Below are 20296 nucleotides of genomic sequence, written 5' to 3'. Positions count from 1 at the left end.
TGCAAAATGTCTGGCTTATCAAGAGAGTTAGTTACACTTTCGTAGGCTTGGGTAAATGTAAGTGCTTATGAAATAGAGGGGTTCAGCCCACACGATGCAGGGTCACTGCTGAAAGCTTCCCTTTAGGCTCACCGAGAGCCCTGAACCTGTGGCCCTCTCTCTTTCTCAACCTGCCCGAGGCCTTTGATAGAACCACAGTTGCTGCTGCTGCTGTCCTGGGCATTTCACCTGCTGAAGGCCTGTGGAATGTCTTTGATCCGGGCCAGCATTACCATCAGGCAAGGCTAGGCAGTCGCCTGGGGTGAGCAGATGCAGTCCATCATCCTAAGACCCATCACAGCACATACATTTTACGAGCATGGACAGTTCTGGGGGGTGTGTGCATGCGTCTGTATAGATGTAGATCTAAAACCCAAATAGATTAAGCTTTGTTTTGTCTCTGTCTAAGTGAAATGGTGTGCTGGCTGTGTTAGTCCACTTTCCAAGGTAGTATAAAGAAATAAAACAAAGGAAAGAAGGTAATGCCGTTTTTTTTTTTTTTATTGGACTAACTTAATACATTTTATGACGAGCTTTGGAAGGTAACCTTTCTTCTTCAGAAGCTCATCATAAAATGCATTGAGATAGTCCAATAAAAAAAGTGTCGCCTTCTTTCCTTTGTTTTTTCTTTTATTTCTTTATGCCCCACATCCCTTCACATCCTGCACAGGCCAAGCCTGTCAAAACCGTGTGTCCTGTAAATCCAGTGTATTGGCACCACACCCAATACAAGCTCATGTCTAACAGCAGTGCAGTTTGCATTATCAGTCTAAGGTGAAGCACAAGGTCCTTCTTCAGGAAGCCATTCCATGCTACCGATCCCAAGGCAAATTATCAGTCTAAGGTGAAGCACAAGGTCCTTGTTCAGGAAGCCATTCCATACTACCGATCCCAAGGCAAGCAGTGGTGAAGGGGAGAAATATGTAGAAGCTGATAAAAAGCTGACTTGCTTAACAAATATTTCTGTTCTGTGTTCATGGCTGAAGAGCTGGGAGCAGGACCGCGGAAGACAGACACAAATAGGGATGGAAGAGTGGTAGACCCTGATCGATTTTCAGAGGATTGTCTTCGTTAGGAGCTAGCTAAAATAAAGGTGGACAAAGCGATGGGGCTGGATGGTGTACTGTACATCTGAGGAACTTAAGGAAGTTCTGGTGGCTCCGCTGACTGACCTTTTCAATGCTTCTCTAGAGGCGGGAGTGGTACTGGAGGACTTGATGTGGTCCTTCCCCACAAAAGTGGAAGTAAGGAAGAAGTAGGGAATTACAGGCCAGTAAGTCTGACTTCTGTGGTAAGTAAATGAATAGAAATGCTTTTAAAACAGAGAATAGTGAAATTTCTGGAATCCAGTGGACTACAGGACCGGAGGCAACATGGATACACTAGAAGCAGGTCTTGTCAGACAAATCTGACTGAGTGCGCTAGATGTGCATTTTGATTTTAGCAAAGCCTTTGACAGTGTTCCACACAGGCTTCTAATAAATAAACGGAGTGTCCTCGAGATGGGTCCCAAAATGACGGGTTGGGTCAGGAACTGGTTGAGTGGAAGGCGACGGAGGGCAGTGATCAATGAAGATCGCTGTGAGGAAAGGGATGTTGCCAGTGGTATGACTTAAGGTTTTATTCTTGGTCCTGTTCTTTAACATTTTTGTAAGCAATATTGCTGAAGGGCTGTGAAGTAAGATTTGCCTTTTTGCGTTTGATACTAAAATCTGCAACAGAATATTCACCTCAGATGGTGTGAATAACATGAGAAAGGACCTAGCGAAGCTTGCAGAACGATCTGAAATTTGGCAGCTAAGATTTAATGCTAAGAAATGCAAAACTTGAGGAAACAGTACTCTTTAGGGGGTGAAGAACTTTTGTACATGAAAGAGGAACGGAACTTGAGTGTGATAGTATGTGATGACCTTAAGGTGGCCAAACAGGTTGAAAAGGTGATGCTGAAAGTTAGAATGATGCTAGGATGCATAGGGAGAGGTATGGCCAGTAGGAAAAAGGAGGTATTGATGTCCCCGTATAAGACTTTGGTGAGACCTCAGTTAGAATATCGTGTACAATTCTGGAGGCCGCACCTTCAAAAAGATATAAACAGGATGGAGTCGGTCCAGAGGAAGGCTACTAAAATGGTGTGTGGTCTTCATCATAAGGCGTGTGGGAACAGACTTAAAGATCTCAATCTGTATTCTTTGGAGGAAAAGTGAGAGAGGGAAGATATGATAGAGATGTTTAAATGCTCCAAAATATTACTGTTCAAAAAATTATTTTAAATTCAAAATAATAAATAAAGAGAGATGTGTTTTAAATAAATACCATCTCATTCCTAGTGTTTATGTTATGCTCAGTGCTCCAATATAACTCATAAGTAGATAAGACTAATATGAAGAGGAACCATCACGGCTCCACCAAACTTCCTCCTGCAATGAAGTTGCTTCAACTTTTACCTAGATTGTTATTTTGTTACTAAGAATTATAATGTTGCAGCATTACCAGTGTAACCCATTAAGCATAACAGTTGCAAAGGTCCTTATCTTTCTGAAGAAAATACTCGTGATGATTATGGCAAACCGTTCCTTTGATCCTCTTCATAAACTGAATGTTATCAACATGACACTGCTCATGACATAATATATATCCTCGTGATAGAAACAAACGACCAAATATTCCAAATCCAAAACTTGTGAAAAACAAACATCCAGAACTGCTGATTATCCAAATATTCATAAAATCCTGGAGAGACTCCATTTCTCTCCTACAGAGTAACCAGTTGACTTCAAAGATGCTCCTCAACTCGGGCCGAGTTTCACTTAGGCTTCATTGGGAGAAGGGTAATGAGTTTTCCCTGAAGAGTGATTCATGCAGAGGAACTTCAGTTCACTCTGCTCAAAATGGCGCTATAGCACAAGGCGGCATTACTAATACCTATATTTAAATACTTACCTGGCGTAAATGCGCATGAGGCGATCCTCTTTCATTCGAAAGGAAGCTCTGGAATGAGAGGGCATAGCATGAAAAGAGGTGATAAACTCATGAGTAATCTAAGGAAATACTTTTTTACCGAAAGGGAGATGCGTGGAATAGCCTCCTAGTAGAGGTGGTGGAGACAAAGACTGTCTGAATTCAAGAAAGCATGGGACAGGCATATGGGATCTGTTAGGGAGAGGAGGAAATAGTGGATGCTGCGGATGGGCCATTTGGCCTTTATCTGCCATCATATATCTATAACCATAAAGCTCTATGACCTCACAATGCAGGTGTAAAGAGCCTTAGCCTATAGGAAGAGGAGATGCAAATGTTAAGAGCCTTAGCCAATAGGGAGAGGAGGAGATAGTGGATGCTGTGGATGGGCCATTTGGCCTTTATCTGCCATCATGTATCTATAACCATAAAGTTCTATGACCTCACAATGCAGGTGTAAAGAGCCTTAGCCTATAGGAAGAGGAGATGCAAATGTTAAGAGCCTTAGCCAATAGGGAGAGGAGGAGATAGTGGATGCTGTGGATGGGCCATTTGGCCTTTATCTGCCATCATGTATCTATAACCATAAAGTTCTATGACCTCACAATACAGGTGTAAAGAGCCTTAGCCTATAGGAAGAGGAGATGCAAATGTTAAGAGCCTTAGCCAATAGGGAGAGGAGGAAATAGTGGATGCTGCGGATGGGCCTTTTGGCCTTTATCTGCCATGATGTTTCTATAACCATAAAGCTCTATGACCTCACAATGCAGGTATAAAGAGCCTTAGCCAATAGGAAGAGGAGATGCAAATGTTAAGAGCCTTAGTCAATAGGGAGAGGAGGAGATAATGGATGCTCTGGATGGGCCAATTGGCCTTTATCTGCCATCATGTTTCTATAACCATAAAGCTCTATGACCTCACAATGCAGGTATAAAGAGCCTTAGCCTATAGGAAGAGGAGATGCAAATGTTAAGAGCCTTAGCCAATAGGGAGAGGAGGAGATAGTGGATGCTGTGGATGAGCCATTTGGCCTTTATCTGCCATCATGTATCTATAACCATAAAGTTCTATGACCTCACAATACAGGTGTAAAGAGCCTTAGCCTATAGGAAGAGGAGATGCAAATGTTAAGAGCCTTAGCCAATAGGGAGAGGAGGAGATAGTGGATGCTGCGGATGGGCCATTTGGCCTTTATCTGCCATCATGTTTCTATAACCATAAAGCTCTATGACCTCACAATGCAGGTGTAAAGAGCCTTAGCCTATAGGAAGAGGAGATGCAAATGATAAGAGCATTAGCCAATAGAGAGAGGAGGAGATAGTAGATGCTCTGGATGGGCCATTTGGCCTTTATCTGCCATCATGTTTCTATAACCATAAAGCTCTATGACCTCACAATGCAGGTGTAAAGAGCCTTAGCCTATAGGAAGAGGAGATGCAAATGTTAAGAGCCTTAGCCAATAGGGAGAGGAGGAGATAGTGGATGCTGCAGATGGGCCATTTGGCTTTTATTTGCCATCATGTTACAATGTTTCTATAACCCTAAAGCTCTATGACCTCACAATGCAGGTGTAAAGAGCCTTAGCCTATAGGAAGAGGAGATGCAAATGTTAAGAGCCTTAACCAATAGAGGAGGAGACAGTGGATGCTGCGGAGGTGCCCTTTGGCCTTTATCTGCCATCATGGTTCTATAACCATAAAGCTCTATGACCTCACAATGCAGGTGTAAAGAGCCTTAGCCTATAGGAAGAGGAGATGCAAATGTTAAGAGCCTTAGCCAATAGGGAGAGGAGGAGAGAGTGGATGCTGCGGATGGGCCATTTGGCCTTTATCTGCCATCATGTTTCTATAACCATAAAGCTCTATGACCTCACAATGCAGGTGTAAAGAGCCTTAGCCTATAGGAAGAGGAGATGCAAATGTTAAGAGCCTTAACCAATAGAGGAGGAGATAGTGGATGCTGCGAATGGGCCATTTGGCCTTTATCTGCCATCATGTTTCTATAACCATAAAGCTCTATGACCTCACAATGCAGGTGTAAAGAGCCTTAGCCTATAGGAAGAGGAGATGCAAATGTTAAGAGCCTTAGCCAATAGGGAGAGGAGGAGATAGTGGATGCTGCGGATGGGCCATTTGGCCTTTATCTGCCATCATGTTTCTATAACCATAAAGCTCTATGACCTCACAATGCAGGTGTAAAGAGCCTTAGCCTATAGGAAGAGGAGATGCAAATGTTAAGAGCCTTAGCCAATAGGGAGAGGAGGAGATAGTGGATGTTGCGGATGGGTCATTTGGCCTTTATCTGCCATCATGTGCCTGTTTTCTATGTATTCTTATGAGAGAGCCAAAGAAGCAGCAGGCTGAAAATCAGGGAAGACGAGGCTCTGATCCTCCTTCTGCTTGTGACCTTGAGCAAGTCACTTCACCCTCCGTTTCCTTAGGTATGAATGTAGGGAAGCTGTGTAAACGTGGGTTAATTCCAGTTAAATAGATACCATTGAGAATAATGGGACTTGCATTATTTAACATGCCTATTAAATAGAGCCCTTAGATTGTGAGACATGTTGGCACAGAGAAATGCCTACTTTTCCTGGAAACAACTCACCTTGAGCTATTACTGGAAGAAGTAAATCCACACCCCTTCCTAAGAATGGGCTGGTGCTGAGGGTGTCTTGCTTCAGTGGGTTTCTCAAATGGATTTAGTGGTGTTTGGTTAGGACCTTTAGGAGATTCTGTGAAGGCCCTGGCCATGACTGCTGGCTCCATGATGCTGCTCTGGCTCCTTCTTACCTTCTCCATGTTTGCCAATGCAGTCCTGAGCATCAGGCCAGTGTCGTGCAGTCAGGAAGATTTCCAGTCTCTGAATACATCTATTGGCTCCTCCTGGCTTCTCCTCCATGCCAGCCGACACAGTCCTGAACATTTTGCTGGTTGTCGTGATGTCAGGGGATTCTCTTCCCAACATTGAATCTTCTCACGCTGATGGCTGACCAATCAGAAGCCAGCACAGTATTCAGGCTCCTCCTCCACAACATCCTAGCATCCTGCAACATGAGAATATTGGGGATTCAGAGCCAGGGCTGAATTCTTAAAGGTGTTTTGGTTTTTTTGTTTTGTTTTGTTTTAATTTGATTGGTTGGGCTGGCAGGATTTCTGAGCCTGTCCAACCAATCAAACTAAAACCAAAAAAAACACCTTCGAGGATTCACTCCAGACTCTGAATTCTCTAAGACAGGACGTGCTCAAGTGCTGTCGATGCCTACGGTTTCTGGCTAAAAGCTTCCTCTTCCTTCACGGTCCGGGACTGTTTGAGCTCAAGGCTGTGCAGCAGACAACCCAGGTATATATCTTATTTTAGCTGTTGTGGAGCGGAGTGAAGTGTGCCGTTCAGCTTCTCTCTCTCTTCCCTAAGAGTCATCCTTGTTATTATCTGTTCCCTTCCATTTTTCTCACTACAAGCAGAATTTTGGAGACTCTTCCCCTGCCCCCCAGAAGAAGGTGGAGGCCTCTCAAGCCCCTTGTTAAACAGGATTTGAAGGGGTCTCGGCCTTTTTCAGGAGGCTACTCACTTTACTCTCGTTCCAGTAGGTCATCTTGTGGGCTGAGGAGTCCTTAGCAGGGGCACAGCTGGCAGACTGCATAGGGAAGTCCTCCAAAGTCTCCGGCCAATTTGGAGCCTCCTGCTTACGATCTTCTCCGCAGCTCTGCCCGCAGATTTCCAGTATAAGAAGAACATTTCCACATTGCTACTAGTAAAATGCTCCCCCCAGCCTGCTAGTAGCGATTCCTTCTAGGGTTTAATCTCTACCTCCCCCTCCTGTCATGTCGTTTTGCTGCATACTTCATGTGCTTTTTCTACTCCAGGGGACTTGTGAAGCTTTGCTGAAGCCATCCATTCTGGCAAATAAGTAGATAACTACCTAGTTCTCTTTCTTTCTTTCTTTCTGGGTTTTTCACCAGATTATTCCTGCACTTTGTAGGTACCTGGCTGAAACCATATGGTTGTCATGTTAGTCCATTGGAAAGCACAGAAATAAAGGTTATCAAAAATGTTTAAGGTGATACAAGTAGAGACATACATAGACATTACTGTAATGGGTCAGAGGAAAAGGTCCATAAAGCCTGATAATTGTTTTGTCCAACGTGGCCAGTCCAGGTCACAAGATCCCAAAAAAGTAAATCGATTCCATGTTGCTTCTGCCAGGAATAAGCAGCAGATTTTTCTCACTTTAATAGTGGTCTATGGACTTTTCTCTTGGGAGCCAAACGTTCTTCCTTTGACCTAATGATGGAACTGTTGATCTTCTGAAAACTAGGCTGGAGAACTGGCAGTTCTGTCTTGATTGTCTCAGGGGTTCTCATCCCAAGACACACCCAGCCAGCCAGCTTTCAAGATATCCACAATGAATACGCATTAAGATTTGTATCCAGTGGAGGTGCGATTTGATTCTGAATGAGCGTTGATAAATTTCTTTAATTATATCATCTTAATGGTTGATATAACTTCACTGTGTTTGTATAGTCTTCTCTTGTGAACTGCTTTGCATTCAGATTTCTCTCCTGCATATTCACTATGGATATCCTGACTGGCTGGATTGAGAACCACTATCTTAGCTCTTTTGGTGATGAAGCTGGTAGTTCCAGTGAAAAACAGTCCCTTCAGGGCTGGGTTATTTGTTAACATTTCTGCTGTGTACTGGAACTCCTAGAGAAGGGAATTTTTTGAACAGAGAATTGCTGTACGAGGAGGGTGCTAAAAAGTTCTCAGCCCAACCAACTTCCTAAATTTGCCACTAGCTGAAACGTTTTATTTTGCAGAATCGTAATGCTATGTTTTGACATTGTTTCAGATCATTGATTGAACCATGTCAAGGTTTCAAGGTTTATTAAAATTTGATTTAATCGCTTATCTAATTTCTAAGCGAGTTTACAATATATATAAAAAAAAGAGCATGAACATAATAAAAATGCCATTAACAATACCATTAATATTTTTTTTTTAAAAACAACAAATTACAAAGAAACATCAACTAATAATTGGCATATTAAAAAGGAATAAATGAGACAGACAGACGGGAGACAAAAGGAAATAGGGTTAGAAATACAATTTGGATAGGAACGAAAGACAAGGAAAAAAAACAAAAGGAAAGGGCTCGTTGCTGCTTAATTCCTTAAGGGAGTTTAAAAAGGATACTGTAAAATTTAAATCAAATGTTAAAAGCTTCTTTAAATAAATGACTCTTGAGTAGGCTTCTTCTCTAACAAGAGCTGGTAGGGTATTCCAAAGTTGAAGGGCTACGACTGAGAAAATGTCAGGCCTTTTGGTTCCTATTATATGAAGGGAGGGGACCATCAGCAATTTACGATTAGATGATCTAAGACTGCGGGGTGGGTCATATGGGATAAGATATTTATCAATAAATTGGGGCAGTTTAGAATGAATTGTAAATGTTATGAGAGAGATTTTGTAAGAAATTCTTTGATTAATTGGCAGCCAATGGACATTTCGAAGTAGGGGGGTAACATGACCGTATTTTTTAGATTTTGATATTAATTTTATTGCGGCATTTTGAATTATTTGTAAACGTTTTAATTCTTTCTGGGGTACTCCTGTAAATAAGCTATTACAGTAATCTAATTTCGTAATGATTAATGAATGTACCAGAATGCTAATGGATTTTGGTTCTAAGAATTTAGAGATTGAGCGAATCAGTTGCAGCTTGAAAAAACATGATTTAATTACAGAACTTGTATGATTATGGAAGGTTAGTTTTTTATCAAATACAACCCCTAAGATTTTAATAGTCAACATGAACCAGGGGGGAGGTATCGAGAAGAATTGGAAAGTTTAGCACTATTCCTGAAAAAGAAATCCATGAATGTATGATGCAAACATTGAATGACAAATGCTCATCATATTCCATGGTGAAGAAGTGTTGAGCAAACTTTCACATGGAGATTTTGAGACCAAAGATGCAGTAAGGTCTGGGAGGCCTCAAATGGTGTCAAATCCTTTAATTGTTGACAATGTCCATGACCTGATTTTGGCAGATCAGCAAATTTTGGCTAAATCAATTGCTCAGACACTACAGATATCCAGAGAACATGGGTGTATAATCCACAAGCAGCTGGTATGCAGAAGCTGTCAGCCAAGTGGGTGCCCAAATGTTTGAATGCTGATGAGAAACAACGTTGAGTGGACACTTCCAAGTTGATTTTTCAGCATTTTCAGGGAGCTGGTGCCAACTTTTTTGGAACAACTAGTTACTGTTGATGATCCTGAGACAAAACAAAAGTCCATAGAATGGCGGCCCTCAGATTCTCCAAGGCCAAGGAAAAAGACCCAAAAGTCAGCAGGAAAGGTCATGGCCATAGTGTTTTGGGATCAGGAAAGTGTTGTAATGACTGACTATCTTTCAGGAGGCCAAACAGTTAATATAGTAATTCTATTGTAACTTGCTGTGCTGATTAAAGGAGGCATTGAAAGAAAAAGGAGAAGGAAGCTGTGGAAAGGCAAGACAATGCACCAAAACCTTGGATGTTTTGACACAGGTGGAGTTTCAGTTCATAGACCATCCACCCTATTCACCAGATCTTGCTCCATCTGACTATTTTCTGTTTCCATACCTTAAAAAAAGAGTTTGAAAGGGCAACAATTTCCAAGTGATTTGGAGCAGTATTTCAGTGATCAGACGACAGAGTAGTTTTTTGAAAGGGTTGCAGAAACTTCAGACACGATGTGCCAAATGGGTGAATATGTGGAATAAGTTGTAAGTTTCATGGTTCCACATCATTCTTTTCTTGGTTGGGCTGAGAACTTTCCAGCCCCGCCTCATATAAGGATTCACAGGTTTGTTGAGAGTTTTTTCAGAGTCATTGATAGAAATCTGTAACCTGTAAGTCTCAGATTGTAAGTGTTGCTTTATCAGAGCAGGTGTGTGAGATCCTTTGCCTCTCTATGATATGGTCATGAATTTACTGTGTAGTTTACCAAGTTCCAGTTGAGGTTTGGTATTTTTTAGGATTTCCCCAATGAATATGCATGAGATGTGTTTGCATGCAGATAGATGTCATGCATATTCATTATGAACATGCTGAAAACCCAACCTGGCAAAGGCTGAGGTTGGACACCCTTGCTTTAACACATCTACTGATCTAGCAGAAGTCCTGCCATCTCTTCACATATGTATGGTGTCTTCCTCTGTAGGTCCTGCAGGATGTGCTGAAGGATCTCTACCGTCTACTGAAGCATGTGATACAGTGTGAGCACGATGAGGCAGCCATTCTGCACGCCCAGCTTGCACTGCAAGAGCTGGACGAGATAATCAGATGCTTCCTGTTTCCAGAACAAAAACTGGAGAAGAAGATTGTTGTGCTGCCTTAGGAGAACTTGGACAGATTGTGAGATTTGGGAGAGTCCCAGTCTCTGGAGAGCAGAGCCAGAACCCCAGGAACCATGTTACAGACCATGCTCCTGTTGAATGTCCCAGGTTGGGAGTGAAACAGTCTGTGTGTGTTTGGTGAGGCAGCCTCCCATGCTCAAAAGCCCTGAGGAAGCATAAGAATGATTTTCACTTGGGTTTAATGTTTGCACACACCAGGTGCAGGAAGGAGAGCAACATAAGGGCTGTGATATGTGAACAATGCTGCACAAGACCACTGACACTCTGATGCAGATATGCAGAAAAGAAACATGTATCCAAATCCTGTACTTGGGTTAAGCAATATGTGAAGTATATAATTAGTCATTTATAAAGCTGAGCAGAACCGGTGCCTAACGCAAGCCCATGCCCGTCATTCACGTGAGAGTGTGATGTGCAGGTCAGTGAGCCCATATCACTTCACAGTGATCCACAGGCCAATGAGTCCTTGTCTTCTCCTGTGAGCCATTTCACAACAGAATATCTGCTGGTAACCAGCTGTTCTTCCATGTGAGATCTTTTCTTTGTTTTTCCAGGTCTCTCTCCAGCTTTCCATGGGGTTTATTCCCTCATCACCTCTCCTCTCAGTGTGATATTGGTGATGAGGAGGGGAGGATTTAGTAGGCAATACATGTAAACAGCTGAAAGTCAGAGAGTGGCATTGCATTCACTTGCATTACCTTTACTGCTCACACTAGCTCTAGGACAGGGGTGTCAAAGTCCCTCCTCAAGGGCCGCAATCCAGTCGGGTTTTCAGGATTTCCCCAATGAATATGCATGAGATCTATTAGCATACAATGAAAGCAGTGCATGCAAATAGATCGCAGGCATATTCATTGGAGAAATCCTGAAGGCCTGACTGGATTGCGGCCCTCGAGGAGGAACTTTGACACCCCTGCTCTAGGATATTATGCAAATTCTAGTGCAGTTTCTCTAGTGGTTCTGAACGCTAGGGTCTTGTATCTGAACTAGCAAGTTGCTTGCAGAAAACTGTCAATCATGTTTTCACTCCACCTTCTTCCCAGGGAGCTGCTCCTGCCTTCTCAGTTTCTTTTCTGAAAGCAAGTTGCTCACAAGTGTCTTTGATCTGCTCTGCAGTTTTATTATTTTGGGGTATTTTTTCTCAGTGTTCTTTGGAGACTTGGTGGGACCTCTGCCTGTGAGAAGTTACAGACTCGCACAGCGGAAGTCTGCTGCTAGCAGGATCAGCCCTTGGGGACATCTAGCTAGCCAGACTGCTTTTATATGTTTTGAACTCAGGGGCCGTCCCCTGCGTAGCTGCTTGCATCCCTGATTTAATAAAGAGCTTGAGCGCAGACTGTTTGGCTCATTCCTGGCTCAGTGGGCCCTTTCGCAGTGCGGTTTTCCAGGATTTGAGGTTCAGTCCAACTGGCAGCCAAAAGACCAGATTCTTCCAGTGAATCTGTGAGGTAGATTTCTTCTTCCTTGATTTCAGCTGAAATCCTATGTTGAGGGAAAATCAGGGGCTGGGGGTCTATAAAAGTTGAATTTGAGGGTTTCTGACCCCCAGAGCCCAGGTCCTCTACCTCTAAAATCCTCTTTCCTGTGCTAATTTTCCTTCAGAAGATTTTTCTGGTGGCAGTGGCCATCTTAGATTTTAAGCAATCTTTTTTTCCTTTTGCCTCCATCTGCCTCAAAACCCCTCAATTTTGCTCAAAATAGAGTGGGATGGATTCCTGAGGTCATTTTACCCTGATATCATTCCAGGTTTGCATTGGATGGCCAGCCGAGGAGTGTCCATATCTTGCATTTAACAGAGCGTACAGGGGAAGAATGGAAGCCTCGAGCTCAGCCTCCTCCTCCATGGCTGGGGATTCGCAGGAGGCACATCCTTAGGAGAAGAAACCCTTTCCAGGACCCTCTGAATCTGTATTGGCTAAGCGCAGTCGCTTGGGAGATGCTGAGCCCAGGAGGTCCAGCAGGGGGGGGGGGTCGAGACTCCCAGTACAAGGCTTTACCCCAGATTTTGTGAGCCTTATGTGGCATGCTTTATTTGAACAGCCGAGAGACTTCAGCATCTGTTAGCAGTGCATTAATGGCAGCTACCCTCGGGTGCCCCATCCAGATGAGGGTGCAGACTTGGATCAGGAGGTTCAATCTGTCATGGTCTGTGAGGAAGGCAAGTCCGATTCCATGCCACTTTTATCCTATGATGAAGTTTCCTGGCAGAGTCTGCTTCCATGCAAGAGGACAGCTGCATGAAGTAGTGGTGACCCTGGATCAGGGGGAACATCCCACAGAACAGGCCTCTGTGCTTTCCACCTCTTTGCAAGAGTTAAAGCTGGAAGTCCCACCAACTTCTTCTCAATGCTCAGTTATGAGCAGTTCTTTGGCTCCAACCGCATTTTTCCCCCTTACATTCGACCATTCTATATCTGATGGCGCCAGATTTCCAGCAGCTGTTTCTTCAACTGAAAGTGGATTCGCTGGTGGCACAGGTCACTTAATGAATCTCCCTGCCTAGTGAAGGAGAGATGGTATTAAAGGATCCTTAAGCCCTCAAAGCGGACTTGCTCCTCAAGTGTCAATTTGAAGCTTTGGCCCTAGGAATTAAGGCAGCAGCCACATCTTTCTTTGTGGCATGTGCTTGTCACACTTGCCTGTCTCAGGCCTTAGACCCGATAGATGGGGAAGATCCCTAAAAGCTCCTCTCTGGGGTGAATTATATTGTGGATACTCTGTATGATCTTATAAGAATTATGAGCAAGGTATCAGCCAATGCCAGGGTTGCCCAATTCTGGTCCTTCTGGGATCATCAGAGCATCAGCGGGGGCAAGATAGAAAGTCTTGGGCTCTTGCCCCTCACCAACCACTAAGAAAACACAACGACACCAAGCAAGGAGCCAAGCTTCCCCAGATAAGGAGTAGACTATTGACTTTTTTGACGGTCTAGTTTAAGATTGGTGCAGACCGCTGGGTTCTAGACATAATCAGAAGGGGTAAAAATCAAGTTCTGTATCCTTCCTGCCAGACCACTTTGTAACTTCTCTGGCCAGCCAGAGAGAGCCCTCAAAAATTTGAGATATGGTAAAAAGGCTGCTGGCTCTTCGGACCACAAAGCTAGTCCTGGATGCAGACTTGGGCTTGGGCAGATACTCCATATACTTCATTGTGCCAAAGAAAGGCTCAGATGACTGCAGACTGATTCTAGACCTCTGGCTCTGAAGATACTGCACTTTCACATAAAGACCATTCAGTCGGTCGCAGTGGCTCTGGGGGAATTTCTCACGAACAACGATCTGACAGAGACCTGTCTTCACATTCCCATTTTCCCAGCCCACAGGCAATATTTGCTATTTCATGTGCTTGAGAAGCATTGCCAGTTCTCTGCACTCCCTTTTGGCCTGGCCACAACTCCTCGCAGCTTTACTAAAGTAATGGTAGTGATAGCTGCGCACCTCCACAAAGCTGGCTTTCAGGTGCACCCATATTTGGACGATTGGCTCATCAGGGCTCTGTCCAAGGAGGAAGGTGAACTGGTGGTTTTGAGAGTGATGCAACTCCTCCAGGACTTGGGCTGGACAGTCAACTTCAAGAAGAATCAGCTGGAACCAACTCAGAACCTGGAGTACCTGGGAGTCTTGTTCAACACAACATTGGGCCAAGTGTTTCTTCCAGAGCCACACAGACTGAAATACCAGAAGCAGATTTTGAAGCTGCTCCAGAGATTGGCTCTCACAGTGTGGCATTATGTGCAGGTCTTGGGATCGATGGTGGTTCCGTGGGCCAGAGCACACATGAGACCTCTCCAAGATTCCTCTCTCGCAGGTCCTTTCAGTCAGATTCGCTACAACAGCTGCTCCCCTGGCTCCCTACAGTGAAGAGCAGCCTGCAGTGGTGACTGAGGTCAGCTGCCCTTTCCAGGGGCATGCCTTTTCGCATCTCCTCCTAGGAGATAATAACAACCGATGCCAGCTTTTACAGTTGGAGGGGGGTCACTGCAACGGACACCCAGTTCAGGGGCATTGGACCTCCAGCTCAGCAGAAGTGGTCCATAAATCGCCTGGAACGCAGAGCCATTCATCTAGTGCTTCAGGCATTAGAGAAGTCTCTGGAAGGCAAGGCAGAGTCTTCTAGACAATACGACAGCGGTAGCATATGTCAACTGGCAAGGAGGCACCAGAAGCGCCCTGTTGTGCCTAAAATCTCAACTACTCTTTCGGTGGGTTGAAGCTCACTTGCAGGCTCTCTCAGCCAAGCACTTAGCAGGAGTGGAAAATGTGCAGGTTGACTTTCTCAGTCAGCAGACTCTCAACTTGGAGGAATGGTCATTGTCTCCACAGGTGTTTGACACCATAGTTTGGCAGTGGGGGCCTCCACAATTGAATCTGATGGCCTTGATGGTGAACACCAAGATGCCTAATTTTACAGCCGAAGATATTACATTACATTAGTGATTTTTATTCCGCCATTACCTTGCGGTTCAAGGCAGATTACAGAAGAGGATTTATGAACATGTCCAAAGGTGTTACAGAGTAGAGCGGGTTGCTTCAGAGGATTGAAATGTTTCATATGGTGTTAGTCTTCATGGATTTCTTGAATAGCAGGGTTTTTATTTCTTTTCTGAAAGTTTTGTAGTCTGGGGTCGCGATCAGTCGATTGGAGAGTTGGTGGTCTAGTTTTGCTGCCTGTGTGGCTAGAAGGCCATCATACAGTTTTTTTCAATTTGGTGTCTCTGATTGGATGGTATGTGAATGGTGTCTGGGTTCTCCTGTGTCTGGTTGTGGTAGTTTGGATTAGGCGGTTGTTCAAATAGGCTGGGCTGTCACCATTTATGGATTTAAATAATAGACAGTAGAATTTAAATAGTATTCTTGCTTGAATTGGGAGCCAGTGTGAGTCGAGGTATGCCTCGGTGATGTGGTCGTGTTTTCTTAGTGAATAGATTAGTCTCAGGGCTGTGTTTTGTACTCTTTGTAGTTGTTTTATCATTGTTGTGGGACAGGGGAGATAGAGGATGTTGCAGTAGTCAAGGAGACCTAGGACTAGGGACTGGACCATGAGCTGGAATTGTTTTCTGTCGTAGATAATGAGCTCGGAAGTGAGGGGTTGTATGCGTTTAAGTCCAACTGTGGCTGGAGAATGAGCTCTTGTACATGTTTCCCCCATAGCTCATGCTCAGTCGAGTCACTCACAGGATTGCGATCCATCCCAGCTTGGTAGTCCTAGTGGCATCCGATTGGCCTCGTAGACCACGGTATGTGGACCTAATCCATCTCCAGAGGGATGATGGCCTGGTCTAAGTGGATCTTCTCACTCAGGGACCGGTTCCTATCAAGAATCTGGAACACTTTGGGCTTATAGCATGGCTTTTGTTGGCTCTGAAAAGCCAGGGTTATTCAGATGTGGTCATCACCATGTTGCTCAGAGCTAAGAAACTGTCCACAGTGGCAGCCCATGCTAAGGCCATGGAAGTCCTTTCAGTGCTGGTGTGTGGTGAAGCTGCGATATTGGTAGTCCTGGACTTTTTTGCAGGAGGGATTTCAGAAGGGGCTGTCAGTAGGTTCTCTGAAAGTGCAGATAGCAGGCCTTTCCTGTTTCCAAGCTCAGGGGGAAAGAGGCTGAACCTTACATCCTAGAAAGGTGGCAGAATCCACCGTTCTAGGATTTAAGGATAAGTTAGATGTGCATCTCCTTATGAGTGGCATAAAGTGACATGGGTAAGGGTAAGTTAGACACACATCTCCTTATGAGAAGCTTAGAGTGATATGGGGACTAAAACTATGCCAGGGTACACCTGGTGGGGCCTCCGCGTGTACGGATCGCTGGACTTGATGGACCTAGGGTCTGTTCCGGAGATAGCACTTCTTATGTTCTTAAACCTGATCTAAACAAAATGTGGCTGCCCCAAGCCTTAATGCTTTGTCCTGTGTCCAAAAACAATTTATCTGGAATAGAGCATGTACCAGAGCCTTCCAAGACACATACACAGCCCTTGCCCTCTCTTCTCCTAACTCAATCTGACTCTGCTTCCCAGCCTGGCACTTGCTTTCCTCCACCATGGCCTGCCAGGAAGCTTAGTGTGTGCTCCTGCCGCCTCTTCCTGACACGGTTCAGTCTTAAAAGTTGAGCTTTGCGAGGCACGTTGTTCTTAATACATTAGTATTACGGAGCCTGCATGGTTCAAACTATTGAGATGAGAGAGTCCACAAGAACACAAAGGTAGCAAAGCACTGGGCTCAGCAGCTGGGTCACAGGGGCAGGAAGAACGCTCATTAGCTAGCAATCCATTCTCTGCAATGAGCTCAAGTCTATTCTTGAGAAAAGGTGCTCTGCTATATTGTGCAAATGATATATGAGGAGAGACTGGAAGCCCTGAATATGTATACCCTAGAGGAAAGGAGGGACAGGGGAGATATGATTCAGACGTTCAAATACTTGAAAGGTGTTCATGTAGAACAAAACCTATTCCAGAGAAAGGAAAATGGTAAAACCAGAGGGCACAATTGAGGTTGAGGGGTGGGAGACTCAAGAGTAATGTAAGGAAATTCTTCTTTACGGAGAGGGTGGTTGATGTGTGGAATGCGCTCCCGAGGGAGAAAGAAAACGGTGACAGAGTTCAAAGAAGCGTGGGATGAACACAGAGGATCTCTAATCAGAAAATAATGGGTATATATTGAAGGAACTAAGGCCAGTACTGGGCAGGCTTGCACGGTCTGTCCCACGTATATTGACATTCAGTTGAGGACGGGCTGGGGATGGTTAGGATGGGCTGGAGTGAGCTTTGATGGAAACTCCAGTAGATGGAATCTAAGCACACTACTGGGCAGGGCTCTGGGTTTCTGGGCCAGAAATATCTAAGAAAAAAGACCATTTAAACTAAATAATTTAAGAAGCATGTATGGTTGGGCAGACTGGATGGACTGTTCAGGTCTTTATTTGCTGTCACTTTGTAGTGGGGTATATTATAAGCACAGTCAAGAACACACTGTCTCACGTGTGACTGCTGACAAGATGCCATGAGCACAGAGCCTGAGAGAGCTGCTATCTTGTGTGTACAGGCTTCCTAGCCTAGTCTTGACTCCATTTACAAGAACAATGAAACTGGAGAACCTGGTTGTACAGCAGATAACACCAGTTTTGCACACCCTACACAGCATTGCTTTCTCTCAAGCAACGTAGACTCTTCCACTGGATCCTGTCTCACACCAAATACCCTCTCATTCTACATAATAGCATGAAGAAATTCGAACAAAACTAAAAGGACAGTTGCAAATATTAAAACCATTAAAGAGGCTTGACATTTCAAAAAACTTGGTCCGCAATAAAGGAAAGACTGTTACACTGCTTGTAGTATTATATTGAACTAGTCTTATAGCCCGAAACATTAACGGGTGCTAGAATATATGTCTGTAAGTCTTTCTTTCTGTCTCTTTTTGTCTCTCTCTTTCCTTGGCTGTCCACCACCACCCATTGCCTACTCCCCCTGTCCATCAGTAGCCCTTCTCCCTTTGTTTTACCTTCCCCCCCCCCCGTCCAGCAGCACCTGTTCCCTGCTCCCCCTGTCCAGCAGTAGGCCTCCCTGTTACATCCCCCCATCCAGCACCACCTCTTCCCTGCTCCCCCTGTCCAGCAGTAGGCCTCCTTTCCTGTTACCTCCCCCCCCCTGACAATCAGCACCTCTTCCCTGCTCCCCCTGTCCAGCAGTAGGCCTCCCGTTCTGTTTCCTCCCCCCTGTCCAGCAGCACCTCTTCCCTGCTCCCCTTGTCCAGCAGGCCTCCCTGTTACTTCCCCCCCCCCGTCCAGCAGCACCTCTTCCCTGCTCCCCCTGTCCAGTAGTAGGCCTCCCTTGCTGATACATCCCCCCTGTCCAGCAGTACCTCTTCCCTGTTCCCCCTGTCCAGCAGTAGGCCTCCTTTCCTGTTATCTCCCCCCCTGACAATCAGCACCTGTTCCCTGCACCCCTGTCCAGGAGTAGACCTGTTACATCCCCCCATCCAGCAGAACATCTTCCCTGCTCACCCTGTTCAGCAGTTGCCCTTCTCCCTTTGTTTTACCTCCGCCCCCCTGTCCAGCAGTACCTGTTCCCTGCTCCCCCTGTCCAGCAATAGGCTTCCCTGTTAATCCCCCCGTCCAGCACCATATCTTCCCTGCTCTCCCTGTCCAGCAGTAGGCCTCCCTTGCTGTTACATCCCCCCCTGTCCACCAGCACCTCTTCCCTGCTCCCCCTGTCCAGCAGTAGGCTTCCCTGTTACTTCCCCCTCTGTCCAGCAGCACCTCTTCCCTGCTCCCCCTATCCAGCAGTAGGCCTCCCTTCCTGTTTCCTCCCCCCCTGTCCAGCAGCACCTCTTCCCTGCTCCCCCTGTCCAGCAGTAGGCCTCCCTTCCTGTTACATATCCCCTGTCCAACAGCACCTCTTCCCTGTTCCCCTGTCCAGCAGTAGGCCTCCCTTCCTGTTTCTTCCCCGTCCAGCAGCACCTCTTCCCTGCTCACCCTGTCCAGCAGTAGGCCTCCCTTCCTGTTACATCCCCCATCCAGCAGCACCTGTTCCCCTGTCCAGCTGTAGGCCTCCTTTCCTGTTACCACCCCCTGTCCAGCAGCACCTCTTCCCTGCTCCCCCTGTCCAGCAGTAGGCCTCCCTTCCTGTTACCACCCCTGCTGTCCAGCAGCACCTCTTCCCTGCTCCCCCTGTTCAGCAGTAGGCCTCCCTTCCTGTTTCTTCCCCCGTCCAGCAGCACCTCTTCCCTGCTCTCCCTGCCCAGCAGTAGGCCTCCCTTCCTGTTACATCCCTCCTGTCCAGCAGCACCTCTTTCCTGCTCACCCTGTCCAGCAGTAGGCCTCCCTTCCTGTTTCCTCCCCCCCTGTCCAGCAGCACCTCTTCCCAGCTCCCCCTGTCCAGCAGTAGGCCTCCCTTCCTGTTACATCCCTCCCATCCAGCAGTACCTCTTCCCTGCTCACCCTGTCCAGCAGTAGGCCTCCCTTCCTGTTACCACTCCTGCTGTCCAGCAGCACCTCTTCCCTGCTCCCCCTGTTCAGCAGTAGGCCTTCTCCCTTTCTTTTACCCCCCCACCTGTCCAGCAGCTCCTCTTTCCTGCTCCCCCCTGTCCAGCAGTAGGCCTTCCTTCTTGTTACATCCCCCATCCAGCAGCACCTCTTCCTTGCTCCCCCTGTTCAGTAGGCCTTCTCCCTTTCTTTTACCCCCCCCCCCCCGGGTCCAGCAGCACCTGCTCCCCCTGTCCAGCAGTATGCCTCCCTTCCTGTTTCCTCCCACATGTCCAGCAGCACCTCTTTCATGCTCTCCCTGTCCAGTAGCACCCCTTACCTGCTCCCCCTATCCAGCATCCGACTTTGCCACAGCTAAGCTGCCTGCAGGTGCCGACAGCCGCCTCAAGAAGCTGTGGCCTGCACGTCCCGACAACCACCACGCGCGCCTCAATCCGACAGCCACCTCAAGTCGCCCTGGTACTGGCCCGCTTCCGGCATCGCTGCCACTGCCGCCATCCATGCTTGGCGGGAAGATGGGCTCCATGAGAGACTCGCGAGGCCAAAGCTGGTCAGCGTGGCTGGTGCTCGGGAGGAGGTATCCTAGTGTCTTCTACCGCACATGCACACTCTTGCCGGCCATGGACCTACAGATCAGGAATCACGAAACACGCCGGTAAGAGTGTGCGTGCGCTCTTAGGGTTTTATTATAGTAGATTTATAATAATGGGTTTTCAACTCGGTCTTGGAGTCCCCCCTTGCCAGTCAGGTTTTCAGGATATTCACAATGAATATGCATAAACTTGATTTGCATGCACTGCCTCCATTATATATAAATTTCTTTCATGCAGGAGGCCTACTGTTTTGTCAGTTGTATGGTTGAGATTAAGCAGATTTGTAATGACTTATAAATTATGTATTTGTAATGAAAAGAAT

General features: G+C 45.9%; 1 protein-coding gene across 1 annotated transcript in view; it reads left to right on the top strand.

The window, feature by feature from the left end:
• TANGO6 (transport and golgi organization 6 homolog) overlaps window positions 1–11140 on the top strand; it is a 115487-nt gene extending 104347 nt beyond the window's left edge. Inside the window, exon 18 of the mRNA XM_033940145.1 lies at window positions 10204–11140. Within this exon, the coding sequence (XP_033796036.1) occupies window positions 10204–10380 (177 nt within the window). The 3' untranslated portion in view covers window positions 10381–11140. The remainder of the gene's footprint in view (window positions 1–10203) is intronic.
• Window positions 11141–20296: the final 9156 nt, after the last annotated feature.

Source organism: Geotrypetes seraphini, chromosome 4, assembly GCF_902459505.1.
Source record: "Geotrypetes seraphini chromosome 4, aGeoSer1.1, whole genome shotgun sequence".
Classification (NCBI taxonomy): domain Eukaryota; kingdom Metazoa; phylum Chordata; class Amphibia; order Gymnophiona; family Dermophiidae; genus Geotrypetes; species Geotrypetes seraphini.
Note: the sequence above shows the minus strand (reverse complement) of the source record. Positions and strands in the feature narration are given on the sequence as shown.